This window comes from Microcaecilia unicolor, chromosome 1 (assembly GCF_901765095.1).
Source record: "Microcaecilia unicolor chromosome 1, aMicUni1.1, whole genome shotgun sequence".
Lineage (NCBI taxonomy): Eukaryota > Metazoa > Chordata > Amphibia > Gymnophiona > Siphonopidae > Microcaecilia > Microcaecilia unicolor.
Genome location: NC_044031.1, coordinates 495,557,102 through 495,580,672, shown reverse-complemented (window position 1 = coordinate 495,580,672; position 23,571 = coordinate 495,557,102). Strand labels below are relative to the sequence as shown.

General features: G+C 44.9%; 1 protein-coding gene across 2 annotated transcripts in view; it reads left to right on the top strand.

Annotated features, from left to right (window-relative positions):
- The window catches only part of LOC115460366 (kinesin-like protein KIF20A), a 105,295-nt gene that overhangs the window by 71,658 nt on the left and 10,066 nt on the right, over positions 1–23,571 (top strand). For both annotated transcript variants that reach the window (XM_030190149.1, XM_030190150.1), the window contains exons 15-17: positions 497–662; positions 6,473–6,578; positions 6,671–6,738. In XM_030190149.1, the coding sequence (XP_030046009.1) occupies positions 497–662; positions 6,473–6,578; positions 6,671–6,738 (340 nt within the window). The remainder of the gene's footprint in view (positions 1–496; positions 663–6,472; positions 6,579–6,670; positions 6,739–23,571) is intronic.

The window sequence follows — 23,571 nt, the reverse complement described above, 5'->3', positions numbered from 1 at the left end:
ATAACATTAGTATAGCTAGACAAATTTTTAAAGATTCAGCCCACTACAGGCGTTCTTTCAAGACAGCCATGACAGAAGCTTTCAATACTGTTTGTGTCCACATTGTCATGCCTGTGGAATTTGGACCTTAGGTAAAATGTCCAGGGAAAGCTTTCTGCCATGCCTTGCAAAGGAAATTGAAAGACAAATCATACCCTTTATAGTGTAAAGCAAAAGATAAAATGAAAAAATTTGAACTTGAGTTCCTGTATTAAGTAAAACCAAAGTGTCAGGATCAAAATTAGTCAAGAAAACTGTGTAATAAAGAAATATATTTATTTTTTAAGATGTAGTTGTAACTTCCTTTTTGGATATGTAGCTTATGATAATAGGAACCTGACTACCTAAATTAAGTGGTGGTGGGGGGAGGGTAGATTTATATAGAGAGCTTAGCTAATAAACATCTGTGGTAACACAACTTACTAAATGACCTGCCTGTTTTGTTTTGTTTTTATAGTAAACTCTGTGAAGACGAGAGAGAAAAATCTGAACTTCTATTAGAGAAAAGATTTGAAATGTACAGGAATGCTATTAAACAACATGCATACCATTGTGCCATGGAAGAAGTGGAAGATAATTATGTTCCAGTGGAAGATTTCTTAGCTGAGCAAGAAAAAGTTAAGGTAACTTAGAAAACCCACTAATGCAGGTACTCATTTGAGCTAGAAGCTCAAAGGAGCAGGAGGAGTCAGGTGGACCCAGTGTTCAGAAGGAGGAGATGCTGGATCGCCAGCCAGTGAGGGGACAGGAGGGAGGTGGGCGGGGAAAACATGGTGGTATCATCACTTCCGGGCTGCAAAAAAGTTCTGGAACACAATTCTACCCCGTTCTGGCACAAATTAAGCCCGGGTTAAAATTTGAAATCATTTAAAATCAAAATATTGATTAAAAAGCAAAAATGTTCTTATCGCCCCACCAGACCAGTCCAGATGCTCGGTTATGCTTTCCTGTCAGTAGGTGGAGACAGAGAACCGAGTTATGTCATCCTTTAAGAATCTTGTGCAGGGACTCAGTATTTCTCAGACTCCAGGTAGTAGGTCAACTGTTCAGACCGGAATTGTCTAACTCCACTAACGGTGATATGTAAGCCACATTGAGCCTGCAAATGGGTGGGAAAATGTGGGATACAAAAGCAACAAATAATAGTAATAACGTTCCTGTGCAGCCCATCATGGTCTGGTAAGATTATTGGTACTTTTGGTCAGTCATTCTTTAAAAAAAAAAAAAAAAAAAAAAAAAGGGGGTGGTTAAAGGGAAACTAAGGTTTGTATGACACTGCTGTACTTTTTGCCTTGGGGTATCACCTGGGGGTCCTAGGCCCCCCCCCCCCCCCATTTCTTTCCCCAACCACCCCAGTTTTAAACTTAAAGCCTCAGCCCGCTCTCCTGATTGTTGGAAGTTTCCTTGAATGTCTGGGCTAAGAGTTTGCTCAACAGACCATTGGACAAAAAGAGTTCACAGGTGACCGAGGTTAATAGTTAGGCACACTACAGCTCTTAAGGGCTGAGTGCTTCAATTTGCCATTTTGGTCATTTGTTATATTTTACAGGAGAGGAAGTTTTGGAAGCTGTTGTGGAAAGCCATTTTGCATGGGCCATTTTATCCTGTTTGTGTGTCTACAGTGGTGGTTTACTATGGCAGTGTAACAGGAGTGTTCTAAGCATTGCAACTCATGTGGAGGACATCAGTGTGTTTTAGTGCCTTAACAGGTTAGTGTTGCACTTGGGAAGAAAGGTCATGGAGCTATCTGCAGGCAGTCTGGCAGATTTCTCAGAGGTGCAGAAGTCTAGAGTTTGAGTGGGTGCTTTCTGTGAGTTTTGTCAGAGCTGGTGAGTGACCAGTTTTGGTGGAAACCACTGCTATTTTGAACTCCTCTTTGATTTGGTTTGACTCAAGAGAACGATTATGCAGTGTTTTTATAAAACAAAATTTTATAGTATATATTTCACTACATTTTTACATATATTTTTGTAGTAAAACACTTTTGTCTGATAGGCAGTGTTGATCTATAAGTTCAGCTACTGTAGTCTTTGAATTTTGATTTTTCTTGCTCTTTTAATACGAGTTCAAATGAGGGATTGGATATCAGTATGTCACTGACTGAATATAAGTATGTTAGTAATAAGGAAATGAAGCTCATCTTGATAATGAGACTTAGATTTTTGATGCTACACGGACCGTTATGACTTTTATAATATCGTATTTGTTTTAAAATATTCTTTTAGATCACTTATGATATAAAAGTGCTTTCTGAATGATTAATTTCAAAATTATGCTATGAAGTTTTGATTTGATTAAGTTTACAAGCTATGACGGTTGGTTACCTGTGACCTGGTGGTGAGGCTTTAAAGCGTGGGACGTGATATACTCGGTAACGCTGACGCACAGCATTACGGAGTGTTGGATGCTGAACAGCGAAACAAGCACAGTGAGTACTTGATCTGGACATTTCATCTTATGTTACAAAGTTTGTTTTTATATACCGAGTTGTTTTTAAGACAGGATTAGAGTGGTGTGGTTTATGACTGTTAGAGTATGCTAAGAAATCAATAAAAAGCTGGATTGTAAACCTGCAATGTGGTTTGTTTAGCTCTATACGGATACCTGTTTATGGTCTATATATATATATATATATATATATAATGTTTATAATAAGTGGGATTGGCGAATTCTTATTCTGACCCTTTACCATGTTGAGCATTCGGAGTACAGTGTACTCAGTTACATTGGTCCATTTATGTTATAAATGAGGCATGCTCATGATTGTCAAACACGCTTAGGTATTTACAAGTTGTAGGCGGGACATAAAATGTAAAATGAATGAAATAGCTCACCAAGATCAATACGGTTTTTTCACCCACTCACATTGTTTGGCAAAGAGGGTTCATGTGGAGAATATTAACACGAAGTGGGTTCAGCTATTCCTGATGCTGTTACATTTTTGAGCTATAGCAAATGTAGATACAATAAATAGAAGTCTCCCATCTTTTAGCATATGGTCTGTACAGTTGGTAGCTTTCGCTTTGTTTTTTGTTTTATTGTTTTATTTATAGTTGGATACTATTAAAAACATTTTTTTGTAGTGTAATAATTTATATATTTAATATTTTTTTATTTCAGGAGGTTTTTATATTTTTAAGGGATGCATTCCCTTAACCCTTCTTTTTTTTTTTTTTTTTTTAGGTATGTATACACTCAATTTGGCAACGCTATAACATGTGCATGCCAGACTACACATTTAGCGAATTTGATAGATATTTAATTGATATCATATCCACCTCTCCTTTTATATGTTTTGCTTTTCCATTTTAGTCTCACTCTGTATGGATTCATATTTCTCTGTTTAAATTTTTCAGTGTTAATGGGATTTAAATGTATTAACTCTGGCATTCACTGGTTTTTATTACTATACTATTGGTTAAACATTTAATATTTTATTTTAAGTTATATTATGGATGAATTAAATATGTTGGGATTCTTTTTGCTCAGTTTTGATGTATATGTACATGATTTGTATATGATGATTTGATGTCTGTGTTTTTATTGTTTTACCCCTGACGCAGCCTGAGGGCGAAACGTGGCCACATCGGGTATTGTTTTACTCACCTCTGAGTTTTGTTTCATTAAACTTCGTTATTTTTACCAATCTGCATTTTTAGTCTGTATTGTCTGAGGTTGGCCAGTGCAGGAGGTTATTCTGCTAGAGGTCAGTCTACATCTTGGGCTGAACATAGTCTGATTTACACCTCATGAAATTGTAAGGTGTGGGTTATGTAGAGTTTGTTGTAAATGAGGGTATGTTTGCCAGAACTCTTATCTTTCTCCGTCTCCTGTTAGAAGATTTTTTAGCTTTGAATTTTGTCTGGTGGTTATGGTAAACACTGACTGGCCAGATGGGTGCACAGGGTTTTTTTCAGTTTGTTTGGTTTTTTTAAGGGATGACAACTCATTAGTTTTCAGTGTCCACCTTCTGGCAGGGAGCATAACCCAAATGCCTGGAATCTTCTGGAGGTTCTCAAAGAAAATTAGCAAATAAGATCTAAGTTATCCCTTTTTGTTTTGTGGTTTTTTTTTTTTTTTTACAGATAAAAGTACAGTATATTCAGTATTATATACAAAATTTGTATATGAAACATACCTTGGGTGGTGAGGTATTTAACAAAAATAAACTTCATTTGATTCCTAAAATATTAAATTGAGGTTTTTGATTAAGTTCTCTTTTCAGGGTTGGGAGTTTCTAATTCAATTGGAATTAAGGGTGGGATCCAGTGTCATGAGTTTTCATTCACAGCTATTTTTCTATCTATTGTACATCCAGCCCAAATCACTGAGCACAGTCGTGTTGCTGTCTTTCTGAGCTTTGTAATTACGGGCCCTAAAGCCAGCCACTAGATGTCACTATTGCATAATATCTGGGAAACCCTCCCTCAGACTTTCCCCAGCATCTGCTGCCACAAATTATAAGAAATAACCCAGGAATCAGGCCCAGATTCTTCACATGGTAGTACACTGAACCACCAAAGTAGCTCCAAATCTTGAATTGCATTAAAAAAATTTAATTTAGGAAAAATGGTATTTACATCCAGTGGCAGTCAGTCCAGCTGTGTATCTCTTATTTATTCTCAGCGCCAATAATGTGTTTATCAATACAGCATTTTGATGGCTAGGAAATGCATAACTAGTTTCGTAGAGATCTGTGCCAGATGATTCTTTGTGAGGAATTTGGACTGAAGAGGTGAGAGTGAAGTTGCATCAAATGATTATGGAAAAGATGATGTTAAATTAATGGGTTCTGACGAGGTGAATAAATTATCAAATTTGGATTCCATAACTTTATCCCCAAAGGCACATATTGTTTAGTTATTAAAAGGGATAGAGAAATGTGATTGAAATAACTTTCTCAAAGGAAGACTTATCGATGAAACCAGACAGTTGGTAGAAAGTTCATTAATTATGGTAAAGATTTTATAAGTTAAGCTGCTTATTTAGACTGGCTGGTGAGAAAATGGTAAGCTATTAATGAATTTTCTTTCTTTGAGATCTAACATAAAAACAACTGTTCATGAACACGTGTATGCAGTGCGTTTTTTCTAGCAAAAAAGGTGCCGGTACTCAAATGCTAGGCCACCCTTCAGGGGTGGGATGATTACTGAGGGACCCAACCCCCAACACAGGGCCCCTGCAACCAGTCACAGAACCTATGACAAGGTAGAATTGGTGTGTAGAGCCTGAGCTCTTTCATTAAAACTTGGGGTCCATAGGTCAATTTTAGCAGACAATGGAAAAGGTGCCGGTACTCAGTACCCCCTCAAAAAAAGCCCTGCGTGTATGTGTGCTGGATGTCATTAATACAAGGTAACTGCAAAATAGAGAGTTGCACGCGGACAGAAATCTTACCCGTCCCTGCCTGTTCCCGCTGGAATCTTACCCCAACCCCACCCGTCCCCACTGGAATCATACCCATCCCCATAAGAATTTAACCCGTCCTCACCCATCTCTGCAAGAATTTAACCTGTCTCCACTCAGTCCCACAAGAATTTAATGGTACATTAAAAAAATAAATTCCAGTCAGCTCTCTGTCTCTCTCGGGGTTCCAGCCCCAGCACTGCAGTCAAGGAAGGAATGGAATTTGGAACACTCTGGTGCGCACATGTAAGAAACTTGTCTGATTCACTGGCACTGTGTTCTAAGAGGTCGCCACATGCATGTGCTAGTAGGTCAGATGATCTTTGATGGTCATGGTTGTGTCAGAGCTGAGGTCTGTGCATCAGCCCGGGAGCAGAGAGGATTAATAGTAACATGATGACAGCAGATAAAAACCTGAACAGTCCATCCAGTCTGCCCAGTCATAGGCGCCGACTCCGTGGGTGCTGTGGGTGCTCAAGCACCCCCAATAATTTGGCAGTGGCACATGACGACAGCGGCGTGACCGCTCCCTCTCTGCACCATCCGACCCGACTCCTTGCCCTGCTGGCTGCACCGCTGTCTGTGCTGTCCGTCCGCCCACTCGCTCCGCCTCCTACCTGGCTCCTTCCTTCAATGCTCCGGACTGACTCTCCGTGTGCAGACACTGCCTTTGTTTGCCATCGGAAACTTTCCCTATGGCTCTGCTCTGTTTCCAGTCCCGTATAGGCGGGATGATCAATCAATCATCATCATGCTGCAACAGAGAGGCAGAGCACAGAGGAGCTTCCGGTCTCGGAGCGGAGCCCATAGGCGCCCCGTATAAGAGGCTTGGGGAGGCTAAGCATTGGCGACCTGCCCCGGGTGTCAGCCAGCCTAGGAACGCCACTGCCTCACTGCAAAATAAAGCTTCACCATCTTAGGTGTGAAAATGATTTTAAGGAAGCATGGACTAGATTTAAAAATTTACAAAATTTACAAGATAAAAAGGGTTATGGATGGTGGTGCTTTATATTTTGTTTTTTTACAGGAGAGAGACCAGAGGATATTGGAACTGGAGATGACATTGACTCTTCAGAAACAGTCCAGTGAGGCAAGGTCAGATTTGCACATTACAGAAGAGAGAACAAGCACAGGTAGGTCTAAAATCTATAAAAAAAAAAATATATATTTGTTTACATCCATTTCTAGCCTTGTTCCTAAACACTTCATTTTGAAAACATTATAGAACTTAAAAACCAGAAGATTGACGGTGCTGTGGAAGAATTACAGAAACAGTGTCGAGAGAAAGAGGAGGTACGTTTTTTTTTTTCCTTTTGGAAATGTTAGAGGGTTGCTGTACACTGCCTGGCATTCCTTTAGGAAAATAGGCAAATTTGAAATCTCAAATGAAATATGACCTGCAACTTGTTGGGCCGGAGGGTTCTATAGAACGCACCAAGAAAGCTTTTGAGCATGGAGAAGAGGATTTTTTTTTGTATACCACTAGGCCTGTCTCATCTTTTCTGATCTGTTGAAGGATGTGCTTCCAGGCTGCTGCTGCTGCCGCCGACACTTTTTGGACTGTCAGCCTTTTGAGTTTCTAGCAGTTGTGCTTTTTAATCTGGCATCTTTTTTTTCCCTTGATATTTGATTTACTGCCATTTTGAAGAAATTCATCCAGTGTGGTGTACAGCAAATGTAACTGGTGTGAATAAAGCAATATGATGATGTGAGCCAGCATAGTAATCTTTAAAACAAATTAAAACACTCCTAATTAGCGGCATGATACTTATGCCAACACAATACACATGAAAACATCCTAAAGGACAAGAGTGTGCAGAAGTTGAACGTATGGTCAGACAAGATAGTATGTAACAGCAGTTAAGCGGGTGACAACCTGAAGGAAAAAAATTTAATGTGTGATCAGAAAAGGTGCATAATGAGAAACCAGTCCTGCTGCGGTATGCACAGGTCTTGGGATGTTTAGCTAGCTTAATCATCTCTCCTGTTAAAGGTTTGGTATGCTATTAGCAGCCAGATTGATTTCTCATCATTGAAAGTGGCTCTTACCCAGTTAAATTGAGATGGTGACAATTTGACTGCCTCGGGTCAGGACTGCTACCTCTCTGTTAGTTATTGCTACTACTACTACTATTTAGCATTTCTATAGTGCTACAAGGCATATGCAGCGCTGTACAAACATAGAAGAAAGACAGTCCCTGCTCAAAGAGCTTACAATCTACTAGACAAAAAATAAAGTAAGCAAATCAGTTAGTGTACAGGAAGGAGGAGAGGTGGGTAGGTGGAGGCGAGTGGTTACGAGTCAAAAGCAATGTTAAAGAGTTGGGCTTTCAGTCTAGATTTAAATGTGGCCAAGGATGGGGCAAGACGTAGGGGCTCAGGAAGTTTATTCCAGGCGTAGGGTGCAGCGAGACAGAAGGCGCGAAGTCTGGAGTTGGCAGTAGTGGAGATGGGAACAGATAATAAGGATTTATCCATGGAGCGGAGTGCACGGGAAGGGGTGTAGGGAAGGACAAGTATGGAGAGATACTGGGGAGCAGCAGAGTGAGTACATTTATAGGTTAGTAGAAGAAGTTTGAACAGGATGCGAAAACGGATAGGGAGCCAGTGAAGCGACTTGCTGGATGGTGAATCTTGTTGGGCATAGATCAGTGATATTCCCTTGGTGTTCCCAATCAGATTTCAGTTATTCCTAAAATGTGTAGGTGATGGTCACTGACAGCATAGGGTTGGGGATTTCTTAATAGCTGATGTGGCATTCATTTAATTGAATTGCATCCTGGCTTCAAGATCATTGTCTCAAACATCTGACAAAATTACAGGCTACTTCCTGGCGTGCTTCGACTCATTCATACTCCCTACCCCCATTTTTCATAGTAGGGACCCCGGTCACTTTTGCATAAATCATCAAGGCATTGGAGTCCTCCCACCCTTGCCTACAAATGCCACCCCTCGAATGTCGTTATCACGTTGCCTCTGCCCACCCCATTTCTCAGAGAACACCGGCTCCCCTTAACCCAAAGAATCTCTTACAAGATCCTCTTACTAACTTTTAAGGTACAGCAGTCCAGCACTCTCCCTCTTACTATCTAGCCTATTAATACCCTACCAACCTTCCAGATTACTATGATCTTCTCAGCAGAATCACCTGGTTGTCCCCTCACTTTGTTATATTTGCTTTAGCATCATGCAGAACAGGATTTTCAGTGTTGCAGCTCCAACTTGGTGGAATGCTCTCCTGCATTCCATCCAGTAAGAACAATCGTTGCTCTGAACAATCGTTGCTCTGAAAACGTTTTTCATTTCCATGGGCTAAAGAGCCCTCTCACTCCTTGTGCCTCCTTACACTCGCACAGGCATGTTTGTTCAGATCTTGTCTCGTGATCTGCTTCAGACTGTGAACATGAACATGCCCATTCGCTTCCTCCCTCCTGTCCAGACTCATTCCCATCTAATGGGGAGGGCCTTCTATATCCCTACTGCCATCTTTAGATGAAGAGGGTTCTATAGGAATTCCATGTGATCCTTCTCAACTGCTAAGAAATGAGCCTCCATATGAAGGCATCTTCATTGTTTTTTTCTCCAAAATTTGTCATCAAAATGACTGAAGTAGGTCCCTTTCACTTCAGCAGGAAATAGAACCAGGATCTGATGTTTAGCCTTCTAAAATATATAGAGGCCCTCCAAAGGACCAGTAGTTCCTTGTGGCAGAATCAACTTAACTGTTCAGCATGTTTTCCAAGAGGAAGGACATAATATGAAGTCCAACCAATTTCCAAGATATAAGTCTAGTTGTCACACTCTTCAGAGATGGTTGAAGGAGTCATGAGAGAAACCAAAAAATGCAGGGATTTCTCCAACACTTCTCGAGGAAAGGACTCCCATACGATAAACTTATATTGTGTTTTCTACCAAAATGACTATACAAAATGGGTTTAGGTTAAAACATTAATCAGTTTTATTGCATTGTGTTTTACTAATTAAAAGAAACTATTTGGAGTCATAAAACAGTCCTAATTACTTATTTCATTCTATTTCCAGCATCTTGACCACCTTACTCGTCTCCTACAAAGCTCCCATTAATCAGTGTTCCATTCTGCTAATGGCCCCCAATCTGGTCTTCAACAACTAGTGGAACTTTAGTCTGGAGCCATTTTTAATCCAACTGGTAACCTATTCCAGAAAGGTGACACTATCCCAGAAAAACACCTCTTTCAAGTCAATTGCCAATCTCTGATATTGGGGACCACCAAATTATAAGCCTGTCAAGAGCATAACCCCATATTTGGAAAATACTTTTTGATCTTATCCCTTAAATATTGAGGCCCCAATTCATAAAATGCTTTATAGGTTAAACAACTGATACAATTTAACAAAAAAACATTATCAATAAAAGGAATTGCACACATAAGATATAATATCGTGGTTGCTTAGCAACATTTGACTTTTTTAAAAACTTTGGGCGCTTTTTGGGTGCTTTTGATGATGCTTATCTTTGGTGCTTCATATATTTTTCTGCACATTTTATACAAATATGGTGGCTCTTTGCTATATTACATTATGTATGAAAACATAGAATGAGCATATTTATTGCTTTATCTGTTTTTCTGTTAGCAATGGTAAAATTATGTATCATACCTGATAATTTTCTTTCCATAAATCATAGCTGATCAATCCATAGACTGGTGGGTTGTGTCCATCTACCAGCAGGTGGAGATAGAGAGCAATCCTTTTGCCTCCCTATATGTGGTCATGTGCTGCCGGAAACTCCTCAGTATGTCGATATCCAAGCTCCGTCCGCAGGACTCAGCACTTAGAGAATTACACCCACAAAGGGACACTCTGCCCAGCTCACCACCGCCGAAACGGGGGAGGGGAATTAACCCAGCTCATCCCCACACAAGTGGGGGAGGGGAATCCGTCCAGCTCATCCCCGCGGAGCGGGGGAGGGACACCACACCCGCCGATGCGGGGGGATCTGGCTTATCCTGCAACCGCGGGAGGAGCTGACTGACCCTAACACCGCCGAAGCGGGAGGGGTACAAAGCTGCCCTACTGCCGCACGAAGCGGGAGGGAGCGCCGGCAGAATTTAAGTCTCAATCCAGCCCCGTAAAACGGAGGGGAGAGGAATGCAGCAGCTCACTGTAACACAAATTCGTCTCAACTCTTGAAGAATCCATTGAAAAACTTGAACACGAAGTCCTCCTGAACAGGAACTGAAGACTAAACTTGAACCTGAAATGCAACCAGAATATAACCAATACAGATATCTGGGAGGGTCTATGGATTGATCAGCTATGATTAATGGAAAGAAATTTATCAGGTATGATACATAATTTTACCTTCCATATCATCATGCTGATCAATCCATAGACTGGTGGGATGTACCGAAGCAGTACTCACCCAGGGCGGGACATTGAAATCCCTGACCGCAACACTGAAGCTCCAAACCGGGCCTCCGCCCGAGCAGCCACAGCCAAGCGGTAATGCCTGGAGAAGGTATGGGCCGATGCCCAAGTTGCCGCCTTGCAAATCTCTTCCAAGGAGACGGACCCGGCCTCTGCCATTGAGGCCGCCTGAGCTCTAGTGGAGTGAGCTTTCAGCTGGATAGGCGGCACCTTCCCCGCGGTCACATAAGCCGCTGCAATGGCTTCCTTGACCCATCTTGCCACTGTAGGCTTAGAAGCCTGCAGACCCTTACGAGGACCTGCAAACAGGACAAACAGATGATCCGATTTCCGGAAATCATTGGTCACTTCCAAGTATCTGATGATGACTCGTCTCACATCCAGATATTTGAGAACAGAGTATTCCTCTGGGTAGTCCTCCCTATGAAAGGAAGGGAGACAGAGCTGCTGATTCACATGGAAGCGAGAAACAATCTTGGGCAGGAAGGAAGGCACTGTGCGAATAGACACTCCTGCCTCAGTGAACTGCAGAAAAGGCTCTCGACATGAGAGTGCCTGGAGCTCAGAAACTCTTCTGGCTGAAGTGATAGCCACCAAAAAGACTGCTTTCAACGTCAGGTCTTTCAGAGATGCCCTAGACAAGGGTTCAAAAAGCGGCTTCTGCAAGGCTCTTAGCACCAGGTTGAGATTCCACGCAGGCACCACTGAGTGCAGAGGAAGGGTGCAGGTGATTAGCTCCCTTGAGAAAACGCACCACATCTGGCTGCGAAGCCAGGGAAGCACCCTTCAGGCGGCCCCTGAAGCAAGCCAGAGCCGCTACCTGGACTTTAAGGGAACTGAGCGACAGGCCTTTCTCCAGACCTTCTTGCAGGAACGCCAACACTGAAGAAATTGGAGCAGTGAAGGGAGAAAGTGAGCCTGCTTCACACCACGCTGCAAAGGTACGCCAAACCCTGGCGTAAGCAGTAGAAGTAGAGCGCTTCCTCGCTCTCAGCATAGTGGCGATGACCTTGTCTGAGAAGCCCTTCTTCCTCAGACACTGCTGCTCAATAGCCAGGCCGTAAGACCAAAGGGGGAGGGATCCTCTATCACCACGGGACCCTGATGTAACAGGCCCTGCTCCACTGGCAGCCGCAGAGGATCGTCGACTGAGAGCCTGATCAAGTCCGCATACCAGGGACGTCTGGGCCAGTCCGGACCCACCAGGATTATCCGGCCCGGATGCTTTGCCACCCGGTCTAGTACCCTGCCCAACATGGGCCAGGGTGGGAACACATAGAGGAGCTCTTGTGTCGGCCACTGTTGGAGAAGAGCATCTACTCCCAGAGATCGAGGGTCCCGTCCTCTGCTGAAAAAGCGCGGCACTTGGCAATTGGCTGATGACGCCATCAGATCTAGGCTCGGCTGGCCCCAGCGCTTCGTGATGTCCAAGAACGCCTGAGCAGATAGCTGCCACTCTCCGGGCTCCAAGGTATGGCGACTGAGAAAGTCCGCCTTGACATTCATGACTCCGGCAATGTGGGCCGCTGACAGCTGTTCCAGGTTCGCTTCCGCCCACTGGCATAGATTCATGGCCTCCTTGGCTAGAGGGGCGCTCTTGGTACCTCCCTGGCGGTTGACATAGGCCACAGCCGTGGCATTGTCCGACAGGACCCGTACTGGCTTCAGCGCCAGTACCGGGATGAACTCCAAAAGCGCCAACCGAATGGCTCTGAGTTTCAGGAGGTTGATAGACAACTTTGCCTCTGCAGGAAACCAGAGCCCCTGCGCTGTCCTTCCCAAGCAGTGGGCTCCCCAGCCCAACAAAGAGGCGTCCGTCGTGACGACAATCCACTCCGGGGTCACCAGAGGCATTCCTGCAGACAACTTGTCTGTCTGCATCCACCAGCTCAGCGCCTTGCGCACTGCCGGGACCAAGGGAAGGCGCACAGCATAATCCTCCGACATCGGAGTCCAGCGCTGCAGCAGAGAGAGTTGTAGTGCTCTCATATGAGCCCTGGCCCAGGGCACTACTTCCATCGTGGCCGTCATAGAACCCAACAGCTGCACATAGTCCCAAGCCCGAAGAGGAGAGGCTACTAGGAACCGATCCACCTGAGCCTGAAGTATGACAATCCGATTGTCTGGCAGGAACACTCTGCCTACTTGGGTGTCGAATCGAACTCCCAGATACTCCAGGGACTGAGAGGCAGATGCAGCAACCAAACGTAAAAAAATCTAAATCGTTAAAGTCCCTAACGATTTTAAAATAACGAAAAATGCACCAAAAAAAAAAGTCACACATGCTGAGATCGGTATTGAAACGTACAATGTATCAAAGAATCACAATACACATCGTTAATCGGCCCCCAAATCATGCGCAGAGCAGCCAAGCGTTGTTAGCTGCTCTGCGCATGCCACAAACAGTCAAAACACAGTCAAATCACAAGCACATGGCTCCCAAATCAAAACAAAAATAAAAAAAAAGGGTCGGGAGGGGGCAAGGGCGCTCATCAGGAGCGTCCTGTACGGACGGCCTTGCCCCCCCCACCCCGAAAAAGCAAAATTCAAGCAGCCCCTGCCCCCCTCCCTTCCTCACTACTCTCTCACCTCAGCTCCGCCTCCCGACATCCTCCGTCCTGTGCCCCGCCCCCTTTTGGAGTCGTCGCCGCCATTCCCCTCCTCCATCGGGCCTCCCTCCCTCTTACCGGACCCGTGCAGCGCCTCTCTCCTCTGTCCGAAGGCGCTGCACGGGCAAGAAGACAGCTGATGCCTGCCTTCGCCCAGCTTCGATGGCGCGTCTTTCTCCTGCTGCGCCCGCCCCTGTCTGACGTCAGTAACCTACGTAGGTTACCGACGTCAGACGGGCAGGCCCAGCAGGAGAAAGACGCGCTATCGAAGCTGGGCGAAGGCAGGCATCAGCTGTCTTCTTGCCCGTGCAGCGCCTTCGGACAGAGGAGAGAGGCGCTGCACGGGCCCGGTAAGAGGGAGGGGGGCCCGATGGAGGAGGGGAATGGCGGCGACGACCCCAAAAGGGGGCGGGGCACAGGACGGAGGATGTCGGGAGGCGGAGCTGAGGTGAGAGAGTACTGAGGAAGGGAGGGGACAGGGGCTGCTTGAATTTTGCTTTTTCGGGGTGGGGGGAGCGGCGGAAAGTGGGGAGCAGCGGGGGGGGGGGGGGCAAGGCCGTCCGTACAGGATGCTCCTGATGAGCGCCCTTGCCCCCTCCCGATCCTTTTTTTATTTTTATTTATTTATGTGTTTGCTGACGTCCTTTTGACCAATCACAGCGCTTTTAGCTCTGCTAATGCGCTGGGATTGGCTCAAAGTTTATTTTTTCACTTAATGATTTTTCCTGGCACAGAGCTGTCCTAACGAGTGGTCCAGACCTCTCGTTAGATTTCCTGCCTTTTTCCTGCGTAAAGGCAATCGGAAAAGGTTAGTGCATGTCGTTTCAATGGGGTTTTCACACTAATTGCTCATCTCCATTCCGTTTTCGTTAGCTGCTGGCTTCCTCGGTAAAAGCCCTTTGATGCATGCAACGGATCAAATTTTCCTCGTTGGAGGGTCATTAAAGGCTCATTAACCTTTAGTGCATCTGCCTCTGAGTCGGGCGCAGCTGGCTCTTCTCCCAGTTGATGATCCACCCCAGGGAGCTCAAAAGAGCAACTACCCGGTCCACAGCTTTGCCGCACTCTGCATAAGAGGGGGCTCGGATCAACCAGTCGTCCAGATAAGGATGGACTTGTACTCCTTCCTTTCGCAGGAAGGCCGAGATGACCACCATTACTTTGGAGAAGGTCCGCGGAGCAGTAGCCAACCCGAAAGGGAGGGCTCTGAACTGGAAGTGTCGTCCCAGGAAATGCAAAACGCAGAAAGCGTTGATGAGGAGGCCAGATGGGAATATGCAGGTACGCTTCCTTGATGTCCAAGGAAGCCAAGAACTCTCCTGCCTTCACTGCCGCTATAACAGAGCGGAGAGTCTCCATGCGAAAGTGCCGCACTTTCAAGGCCCGATTGACCCCTTTAAGGTCGAGGATAGGCCGGACAGAACCTCCTTTCTTTGGTACCACAAAGTAAATGGAGTAACGTCCCTTGCCAATCTGATTTTCTGGCACCGGAACGACCGCATCCAGGCGTATCAGGTTGTCCAAGGTCTGCTGCACTGCCACAGCTTTGACCGGAGACTTGCAGGGAGAGAGTACAAACCCGTCTCTTAAGGGTCGGCAGAACTCTAACTTGTAGCCGTCTCTGATGACTTCCAGCACCCAAGCGTCTGAAGTTACTCTGGTCCACTCGCCCAGAAACGAGGACAGGCGTCCTCCAATCTGCACTGGGCCATGGACCAGGACCCCGTCATTGGGTACGAGACCCTGGGGGAGGACCGGAGGGCGTACCTCCGGGACGGCGGTCTCTGCGAAAGGAATGCTGCTTGGGGGAGAAGTTCCTTTTGAAGGAAGAGGGGGCAGAGGAGCCCGACTTACCCGGGCGGTACCGACGGGCTTCCTGAAACCGTCCTCTGGAGATACCGGGGCGAGCACTGGCCCGAGCCCTGACCTCTGGTAACCTCTTGCCCTTAGACGTGCCGAGATCGGTCACGATTTTGTCCAGCTCGACCCCAAAGAGCAGCTTGCCTTTAAAAGGCAACTTAGCCAGGCGGGACTTAGAGGCGTGGTCCGCAGACCAATGTTTCAGCCAAAGCCAGCGCCGCGCAGAGACTGTCTGAGCCATGCCTTTAGCCGAGGCTCTCAAGACATCATACAGTAAGTCTGTCAAATAAGCCAAGCCCGATTCCAGGGCTGGCCAGTCAGCCCTCAAGGAAGGATCTGAGGGGGAAGCCCGCTGCACCACCGTCAGGCACGCCCTGGCCACATAGGAGCCGCAAACTGAGGTCTGCAAACTTAAGGCAGCCGCCTCGAAGGACGACCTTAAAGCCGCTTCCAATCTTCTGTCTTGGGCGTCCTTTAGTGCCGTGCCACCTTCCACCGGCAACGCCGTTTTCTTAGTCACCGCAGTGATTAAAGAATCCACGGTAGGCCAAACAAAGGCCTCACGCTCACTTTCAGGCAAAGGATAGAGGCGGGACATAGCCCTAGCCACTTTGAGGCTCGCTTCCGGGACATCCCATTGAGCCGAAATTAAGGTGTGCATGGCATCATGCACGTGGAAGGTTCTAGGCGGGCGCTTCGTCCCCAGCATAATGGCGGAGCCAACAGGGGCTGAGGGAGAGACGTCCTCCGGAGAGGAAATCTTCAAAATGCTCATGGCCTGCATTAACAGGTTGGGCAAATCCTCTGAGCGAAAGATCCGTGCTGCAGAGGGGTCATCCGCTCCATCCGAGCGGGAATCAGTCTCCTCCAAGGAATCCCCAAAGGACCGTTGGGAGAACTCAGATACGCTGCCCTCATCTACATCAGAGGAAACAGCGTCCTCTAAGGCCTGGGCATCCACCCGAGGGCGTTTACTTCCGGGGGCCTCAACCCCTTTATCGGACAAGGGAGAAGGGGCAGCGTTCTGCATAAGGAAGGCCTGATGCAGCAGCAAAATAAACTCGGGGGAGAAACCCCCCAAACTGTGCAATTCAGCAGCCTGGGCCACAGCCCTAGACGCACCCTCAACCGGCGCTCGCAAGAGCGGGGGAGAACCATGCTGCGCATCCAAGATGGCGTCCGGCGCGACACTCCGCGAAGGAGCCGCGCGGGAAGAACGGCGCTTAACTTTAGCCGCTTTTTTGCCGTCGCCCAAATCAAGGGCGGCCATGGCATGAACGTCTCCCAGCTCAAGGGCGGCCCAAGAAGAAGCCGTCCGAGCAGAGTGGCCGGCCAAGATGGCGGAGGCGAGCAGCAGGGGATGGGCGTTTATGGCGGGAAAAACCGCCGCGCTGGAGGAAGACCCGGGACACTGACCGGCCTCCAAACTGACACCCAACAAGGGCGAATCAGACTTTAAAACCCCCGCATCCCCGCGAGAAGCGCACACGCGGTCCGGGGAGCGATTCTTCGCGCCCTCGCCCTCTGACGCCATAGGCCACGTGGAGATCAATCGGGGAACCCCCTGCCCGCTATAAAAAGGTAAAAATTACCTGCTTCTCGCTCCGAGCTGTAACGACCTGGTGTCCCAGTGAATAGCTGCAATAAACGTTTAAATAAACGTACTTAAGGACGTTCAAAAATTTTTTTTTTTTTTTAACGGAGCCAGCGGGAGGGGGGAGAAAAGGAGGGACCTGGCGCCACCAGGTTTGCACTTGCTCAAGAAGAGCCCTCAACCCCAGGCACTCAACAAAACCTAAAAATTAGGCTTGGAGGCCTAGCCAGAGCTGCTGCTGTGTGTGACCACCACCTGCTGAGATAGAGAACATACTGAGGAGTTTCCGGCAGCACATGACCACATATAGGGAGGCAAAAGGATTGCTCTCTATCTCCACCTGCTGGTAGATGACACAACCCACCAGTCTATGGATTGATCAGCATGATGATATGGAGGGGAGATATGATAGAAGTGTATAAAATAATGAGTGGAATGGATCGGGTGGATGTGAAGCGACTGTTCACGCTATCCAAAAATAATAGGACTAGAGGGCATGAGTTGAAGCTACAGTGTGGTAAATTTAAAACGAACCGGAGAAAATTTTTCTTCACCCAACGTGTAATTAGACTCTGGAATTCGTTGCCGGAGAACGTGGTACGGGCGGTTAGCTTGACGGAGTTTAAAAAGGGGTTAGATAGATTCCTAAAGGACAAGTCCATAGACCGCTATTAAATGGACTTGGAAAAATTCCGCATTTTTAGGTATAACGTGTCTGGAATGTTTTTACGTTTGGGGAGCGTGCCAGGTGCCCTTGACCTGGATTGGCCACTGTCGGTGACAGGATGCTGGGCTAGATGGACCTTTGGTCTTTCCCAGTATGGCACTAATGTACTTATGTACTTATGTCTCATTAAGTTTGAATACTAGAAGTATAAAATGAGACATGGATCTTTTTATATTTGCACAATTTCTAATAAAAGTATAACTTTCAGCTTATAACATTTTACTTTGGCTATGATATGTTTTCATTTAGTCTGTCATTCACAAATGTATTTATAATTCTTTTTTTTAGTCCACTGGATGCTCTCATATTTGATTATTGAATTTAGAAAGGAAGTGCTGTACTGCTGTGATGAACAATTTTGGTATTTATGTTTTTTATACATTGGGTGTCACAATGGGCTCCTTTTACTAAGCGGCAGTAAAAAGGACCCTCCGGTGGTGTCGGTGAGCCCCCCCCCCCCCCCCCCCCCATTACCCCTGCTGGTAAAAGGCTTTTTTTTTTCTTTTTAAAGAAGGAAATGGCTATACAGTAAGTTAAATACTTGCTATGCAGCCGTTTCCTGGAGGAGCCCTTACCACCTCTACCAGAAGCCTGGCGGTAGAGCTAAATTGCCATGCTTTCATAAAAGGGGCCCCATGTTAATTTTTTTATATTTGATCCCCTGAATTCCCTATATCTCAACAATATTGATTTAGCAGTTTGTGGATGTTTGTGCCTCCTGCGCCCCCCCCCCCCCCCCCCCCACAAATATAAATCACATAATTTCTTTACCAGTTCAACTTGGAGACCTATTGAAATTGGTAGAGCTTAAAACAAGTATAAAAGATCAGGGTAGGTCATTCATTTTTATGATGGTTATTCTTTGTGACCAAGAAATCTCTCCCTTTCTGCATTCCCAAGTCTTTCTGAATTTTTTTTAACAAGGGGACATAGATTGATCCAGGGTGGATCAATATTTTAATGGAAGGGGGACTCCTTTAAAAGGAAAATTATCCTTAGTGTTTTTGCCAACCGCACATTTTTTTGTTGATATTAAGGGTCTCTGATTTTTAAAACCTGAGATATCACCATAACTTTTCATCTCCCTCAATGACCGGTTATGAGACCGCATTTCTTGGCATTTATGGATCTTTTCTCTTTCCACATGATTCAGAATAATCACTTAGGGCTTACATCTCTACGATCAATGCTAGTCTAGTGTGGGGTTTTTTAACCACTATGTCTGGTTTCGTTGCATCCAGCTTTGTATCACTCAGAATGAATGTCCCAGGTGATTGGATCGTGGTCCCAGTGCGGTTCTGATACCGAAATGTAATATTTACAAAGTTTCTAATGGATGAGATTTGCTACCTTATTGTGATTTTCTGTATAGAAATTTTCTGCCATCAAAACTTCACAGCTAGCTACAAGACGAGTAACCATTTCTAGCTCTTTCTTACAGAATCTACAGGTGCCATTTTGCCATGTTCTGTGTTTTTTTTTTTTTTTTTTTCTATTTTCTATGCTTGCTGTAATTCATCTTATCTGTTATCCGTTTTCCTGGGCGCAGGTATCAGTGTCTCATCCTTAATTTTCACTTCACCTCTCCTTAACCATTCTAGAGTCCAATTTTGGTGAACGAATGGTTTCTGGAGTAACATTTTGTATTTACTATTGTACTTGTACAGTCGCCACTTGTTTTTCCTCATTTGCTCATCCAGTTCTTTGAAGATTTTCTCTTTTCCAAACTGTTGCTTTCTTTCCTTTCTGTACCAGTGGATTTTTGATCATTTCCTTCTACTCATCAGCAAATCCAAGAAGACAGGAGGAGCCTCCACGGAAAGTCAAAGCAAAACAGCAAAAGTAGAGGCTGACAAATGCGCAAACCAATAGGGAGATAATCTCAAAAAACAGTTTATTCAGAATATTCATATCAATATCAAGGACCTGACACAGTCTGTGTTTCGGCGCCAAAGCACCTGCCTCAGGGGTCACAATCAACTTTCTCTGAGGAGAAGCTGATAAGCTTGAATTCCTTTATGTATGCAAGTTAATCCACAGAGAGAACAAAGGAACAGCCAACCGATCAGCAAACACCATGTGACAGATTATCTCCCTATTGGTTTGCGCATTTGTCAGCCTCTATTTTTGCTGTTTTGCTTCTACTCATCAGAACACTTGTCCAAGATCGATGGAGACAGATTCTGGATGTTTGCTGTCATATTTCAACACCTTTTGCATTTTTAGATCCAGTGTTGTTGTTAAGTAAGCCTGGAGACCTATGATGCTAGTTCTGTAGGTATAAAGTATTTCTAGGATGGCCTGTTTCTCCTTCAGCTCAAGGAATGTACAGTATTGATATATGCTGGTTCTCATAAATGACCCCATAGACACGGAGGAGTTTCTTGTCCATACATCTTGTTTTTCACAATCTTTAAAAGACCACTTTACAATTCCAAAGCTCAGTGCAGGATTTTAAAGCTGATTAATGGGTTATATTTTATTCTGCGATGTTAATGAACTCTTCAGTATCAATTTTAGTTTCCTGTAATCGGTACTGTGCTTGATTGTTCCTTCCACTACTATATATTTACAGGTGTATATATACCTTCCTGATAAAGCTCCTTTTTCTGTCATCGGTCAGAGGATGTTTTTAGTTATGCTTAATTTTCCTCTAAGGAAGGTTGCCTTAGCACATTTGTCCAGACCAGAAGTCATCATGATGTCATGAGAAATGTTTCACTGCACAGTTTAATTTTTGGTTACTGGAACTCTAGAGCTTCAAGTCGTATACAAAGATGGTGTAACGATGGACCGTTACAACTTTTGGGGTTAAGACTAAACTCATAGCCCAAAAAGTTAATCAGGGTACTCCATGGGATAAATGCCATACAGATCAAAAATGATAACGGTCTCCCTGAGCAAGTGCAAAGTGATGCATGTGGGAAAGAGGAACCTGAATTATAGCTATGTCATGCAAGGTTCCACGTTAGGCATCACCAACCAAGAAAGGGATCTAGGTGTCGTCGTTGATGATACGTTGAAACCTTCTGGTCAGTGTTCTGCGGCAGCTAAGAAAGCAAATAGAATGTTAGGTATTATTAGGAAAGGAATGGAAAACAAAAATGAGGACATTATAATGCCTTTGTATCGCTCCGTGGAGTGACCGCAGCTCAAATATTGTGTTCAGTTCTGGTCACCGCATCTCAAAAAAGATATAGTGGAATTAGAAAAGGTGTAGAGAAGGGCGACGAAAATGATAAAGGGGATGAGATAATTTCCTTATGAGGAAAGGCTTGGAGAAAAGATGGCTGAGGGGAGATATGATGGAGGTTAATAAAATGTGTAGTGGAACAGGTTGACGTGAAGCGTCTGTTTATGCTTTCCAAAAATACTAGGACTAGGGGGCATGCGATGATGCTACAACATAGTAAATTGAAAACTAAGCCGAGAAAAGTTTTCTTCATTCAATGTGTAATTCAACTCTGGAATTCGTTGCCAGAAAATGTGGTAAAGGCGGTTAGCTTAGCAGAGTTTAAGAAAGGTTTGGACGGCTTCCTAAAGGAAGAGTCCATAGACCATTATTAAATTGGACTTGGGGAAAATCCACTATTTCAGGGATAAGCAGCATAAAATGTTTTGTACGTTTTTTGGGATCTTGCCAGGTATTTGTGACCTGGATTGGCCACTGTTGGAAACAGGATGCTGGGCTTGATGGACTTTGGTCTGTCCCAGTACTGCAATACTTGTGTACTTATGTAAATGGAAACATGATGGAAAATAAGGGCCAAATAGCCCATCCAGCTGGATGTCATCCAACTGTCATGCCTCTTGGAGCTTGGTAATTAGAAGCCCCAATATCATGGAGCATAACCCTGGCACAGCAATCACCTGAAGTCTCTCTTATTTTATGAAGTCTCTTTTATTGAATAAATCACAGATAATTTACTCACAGATAGATGTTCAGGATACAGAGACTTCTTAATCTGGAGGCTGTGGGAGGTGGAGATCTGAAGAGAGGTAGTTGTATTGCAGGGGGGAGGGGAAGGTAGTTGAACAGGTAGAAATAGTCCAAAGCTGGGTGACTGGAATGTGCGATATCTCATTTGGAAGAAGATATTCACAGGTGGACTTTGGTCCTGGGAACTGAGGAACTGAGTTCGATTCCCACTTCAGGCACAGGCAGCTCCTTGTGACTCTGGGCAAGTCACTTAACCCTCCATTGCCCTATGTAAGCCGCATTGAGCCTGCCATGAGTGGGAAAGCGCGGGGTACAAATGTAACAAAAATAAAATAAAAAAATCCAGTGTGTCCATCCTCAGCATCTACTGTCTCCTACTTTCTCTAAAAGATCCCATATTCCTGTCCCACACTTAAATTCAGACGGTCCTTGTCTCCACCGGGAGGCTGTTCCAAGTGTCCACCACCCTTTCCATGAAAAAGTATTTCCTTAGATTACTCCTGAGCCTATAACCATCCTACACCCTCTCATTCTAGATGGGTTTGTTTTTTCATTTGAAAAAGGCTCTCCTTGTACATTAATGCCACAGAGCTATTTAAATGTCTCTATCATATCCCCTCTTTCCCATTTTTCTTCCAGAGTATACCTATTGAGGTCTATAAGTCTGTGCCCATACGCTTTATGACAGACCACTGCCCAATTTTTTAGCCGCCCTCTGGACCAACTCCATCCTGTATCTTTTTGAAAATGCAGTCTCCAGAATTGCACACAGTATTCTATATGGGGCTTCACCAAAGACTTATATAAGGGCACTATCACCTCCTTTTTTTTTTTTTTTTTTTTTTTTTTTTACTGCTGCCATTCCTCTCCCTATACACCTGAGCATCCTTCAGGCTTTGACCATTTTCTACCTGTCTGGCCACCTTAAGATAATCAGATATGATCCTGCTCTTCTTTTGTACACAGAAGTAACTGAATAGATATGGATGGGCTGGAGTGTTTTTTTTTAAGGGGCTTAGACATTAGCTTCAGAACTTTTAGTACAAGAACAGTGCTGGGCAGACTTCCACGGTCTGTGTCCTGAGAATGGCAAGGACAAATCAAACTCTGGTATACATATAAAGTATCATATACCATGTAAAATGAGTTTATCTTGTTGGGCAGACTGGATGGACCGTTCAGGTCTTTATTTGCCATCATTTACTATGTTGCCTCCTATCCTATTCGTTTATTAAGACTCTCATAGACTTATTACTGTAAAGTCATGATATCTTAGAGAATTCAGGTGTGACTGGTGTGCCAAGGTTATCTCTATTATTTTTCTGAAGTCTCTTTTATTGAATAAATCACAGATAATTTACTCACAATCAGATGTTCGGAAGTGCTGCTCCAGGGCACAGAGACTTCGTAATCTGAGAGCTGTTGGAGGTGGAGATCTAAGGAGAGGTAGCTTTATTGCAGGGGAGAAAGATAGTTGAACAGGTAGAAGTGGTTCAAAGCTCGGTGACTGGAATGTGCGATATCTCCTTAGAGAGGAGATATTTTCAAGTTAAAAAACCAAGTTTGTTGCAGGGAGTTTCAGCAGGACAGAGCTGTCTGGGCCAAGATGGTGCATGCCCCAAGTCTGTAGCAAGATGCTGAAATGCCTCATGGCTGAAGGGACAAAGGGTGTTGAGGCTTCACACAGGCTCAGGGAGGAGCAGATAGAGCCCAATGGGAACAGAGCCTGCCATCGGGTAGCAAGGGGTGGTCCTAGATGACGGCTCTCGATTGGAGGGAAAGGTCATACCTGGTTGACCTCTCAGGACAGAGATAGTAAGACTGAACAGGAAATGATAGCAGGTAGACAAAAGGAGCCAAGCTTGGCTGAGAGAGAAAAGAGGTCTAGGCAGTAACATAACCAATGATACCAATTTTTGCACAGATAAGCAAGTGTGGCTGCACTGCCCGCGAACTACATTACACACAATGCATTGCTCACGTATCT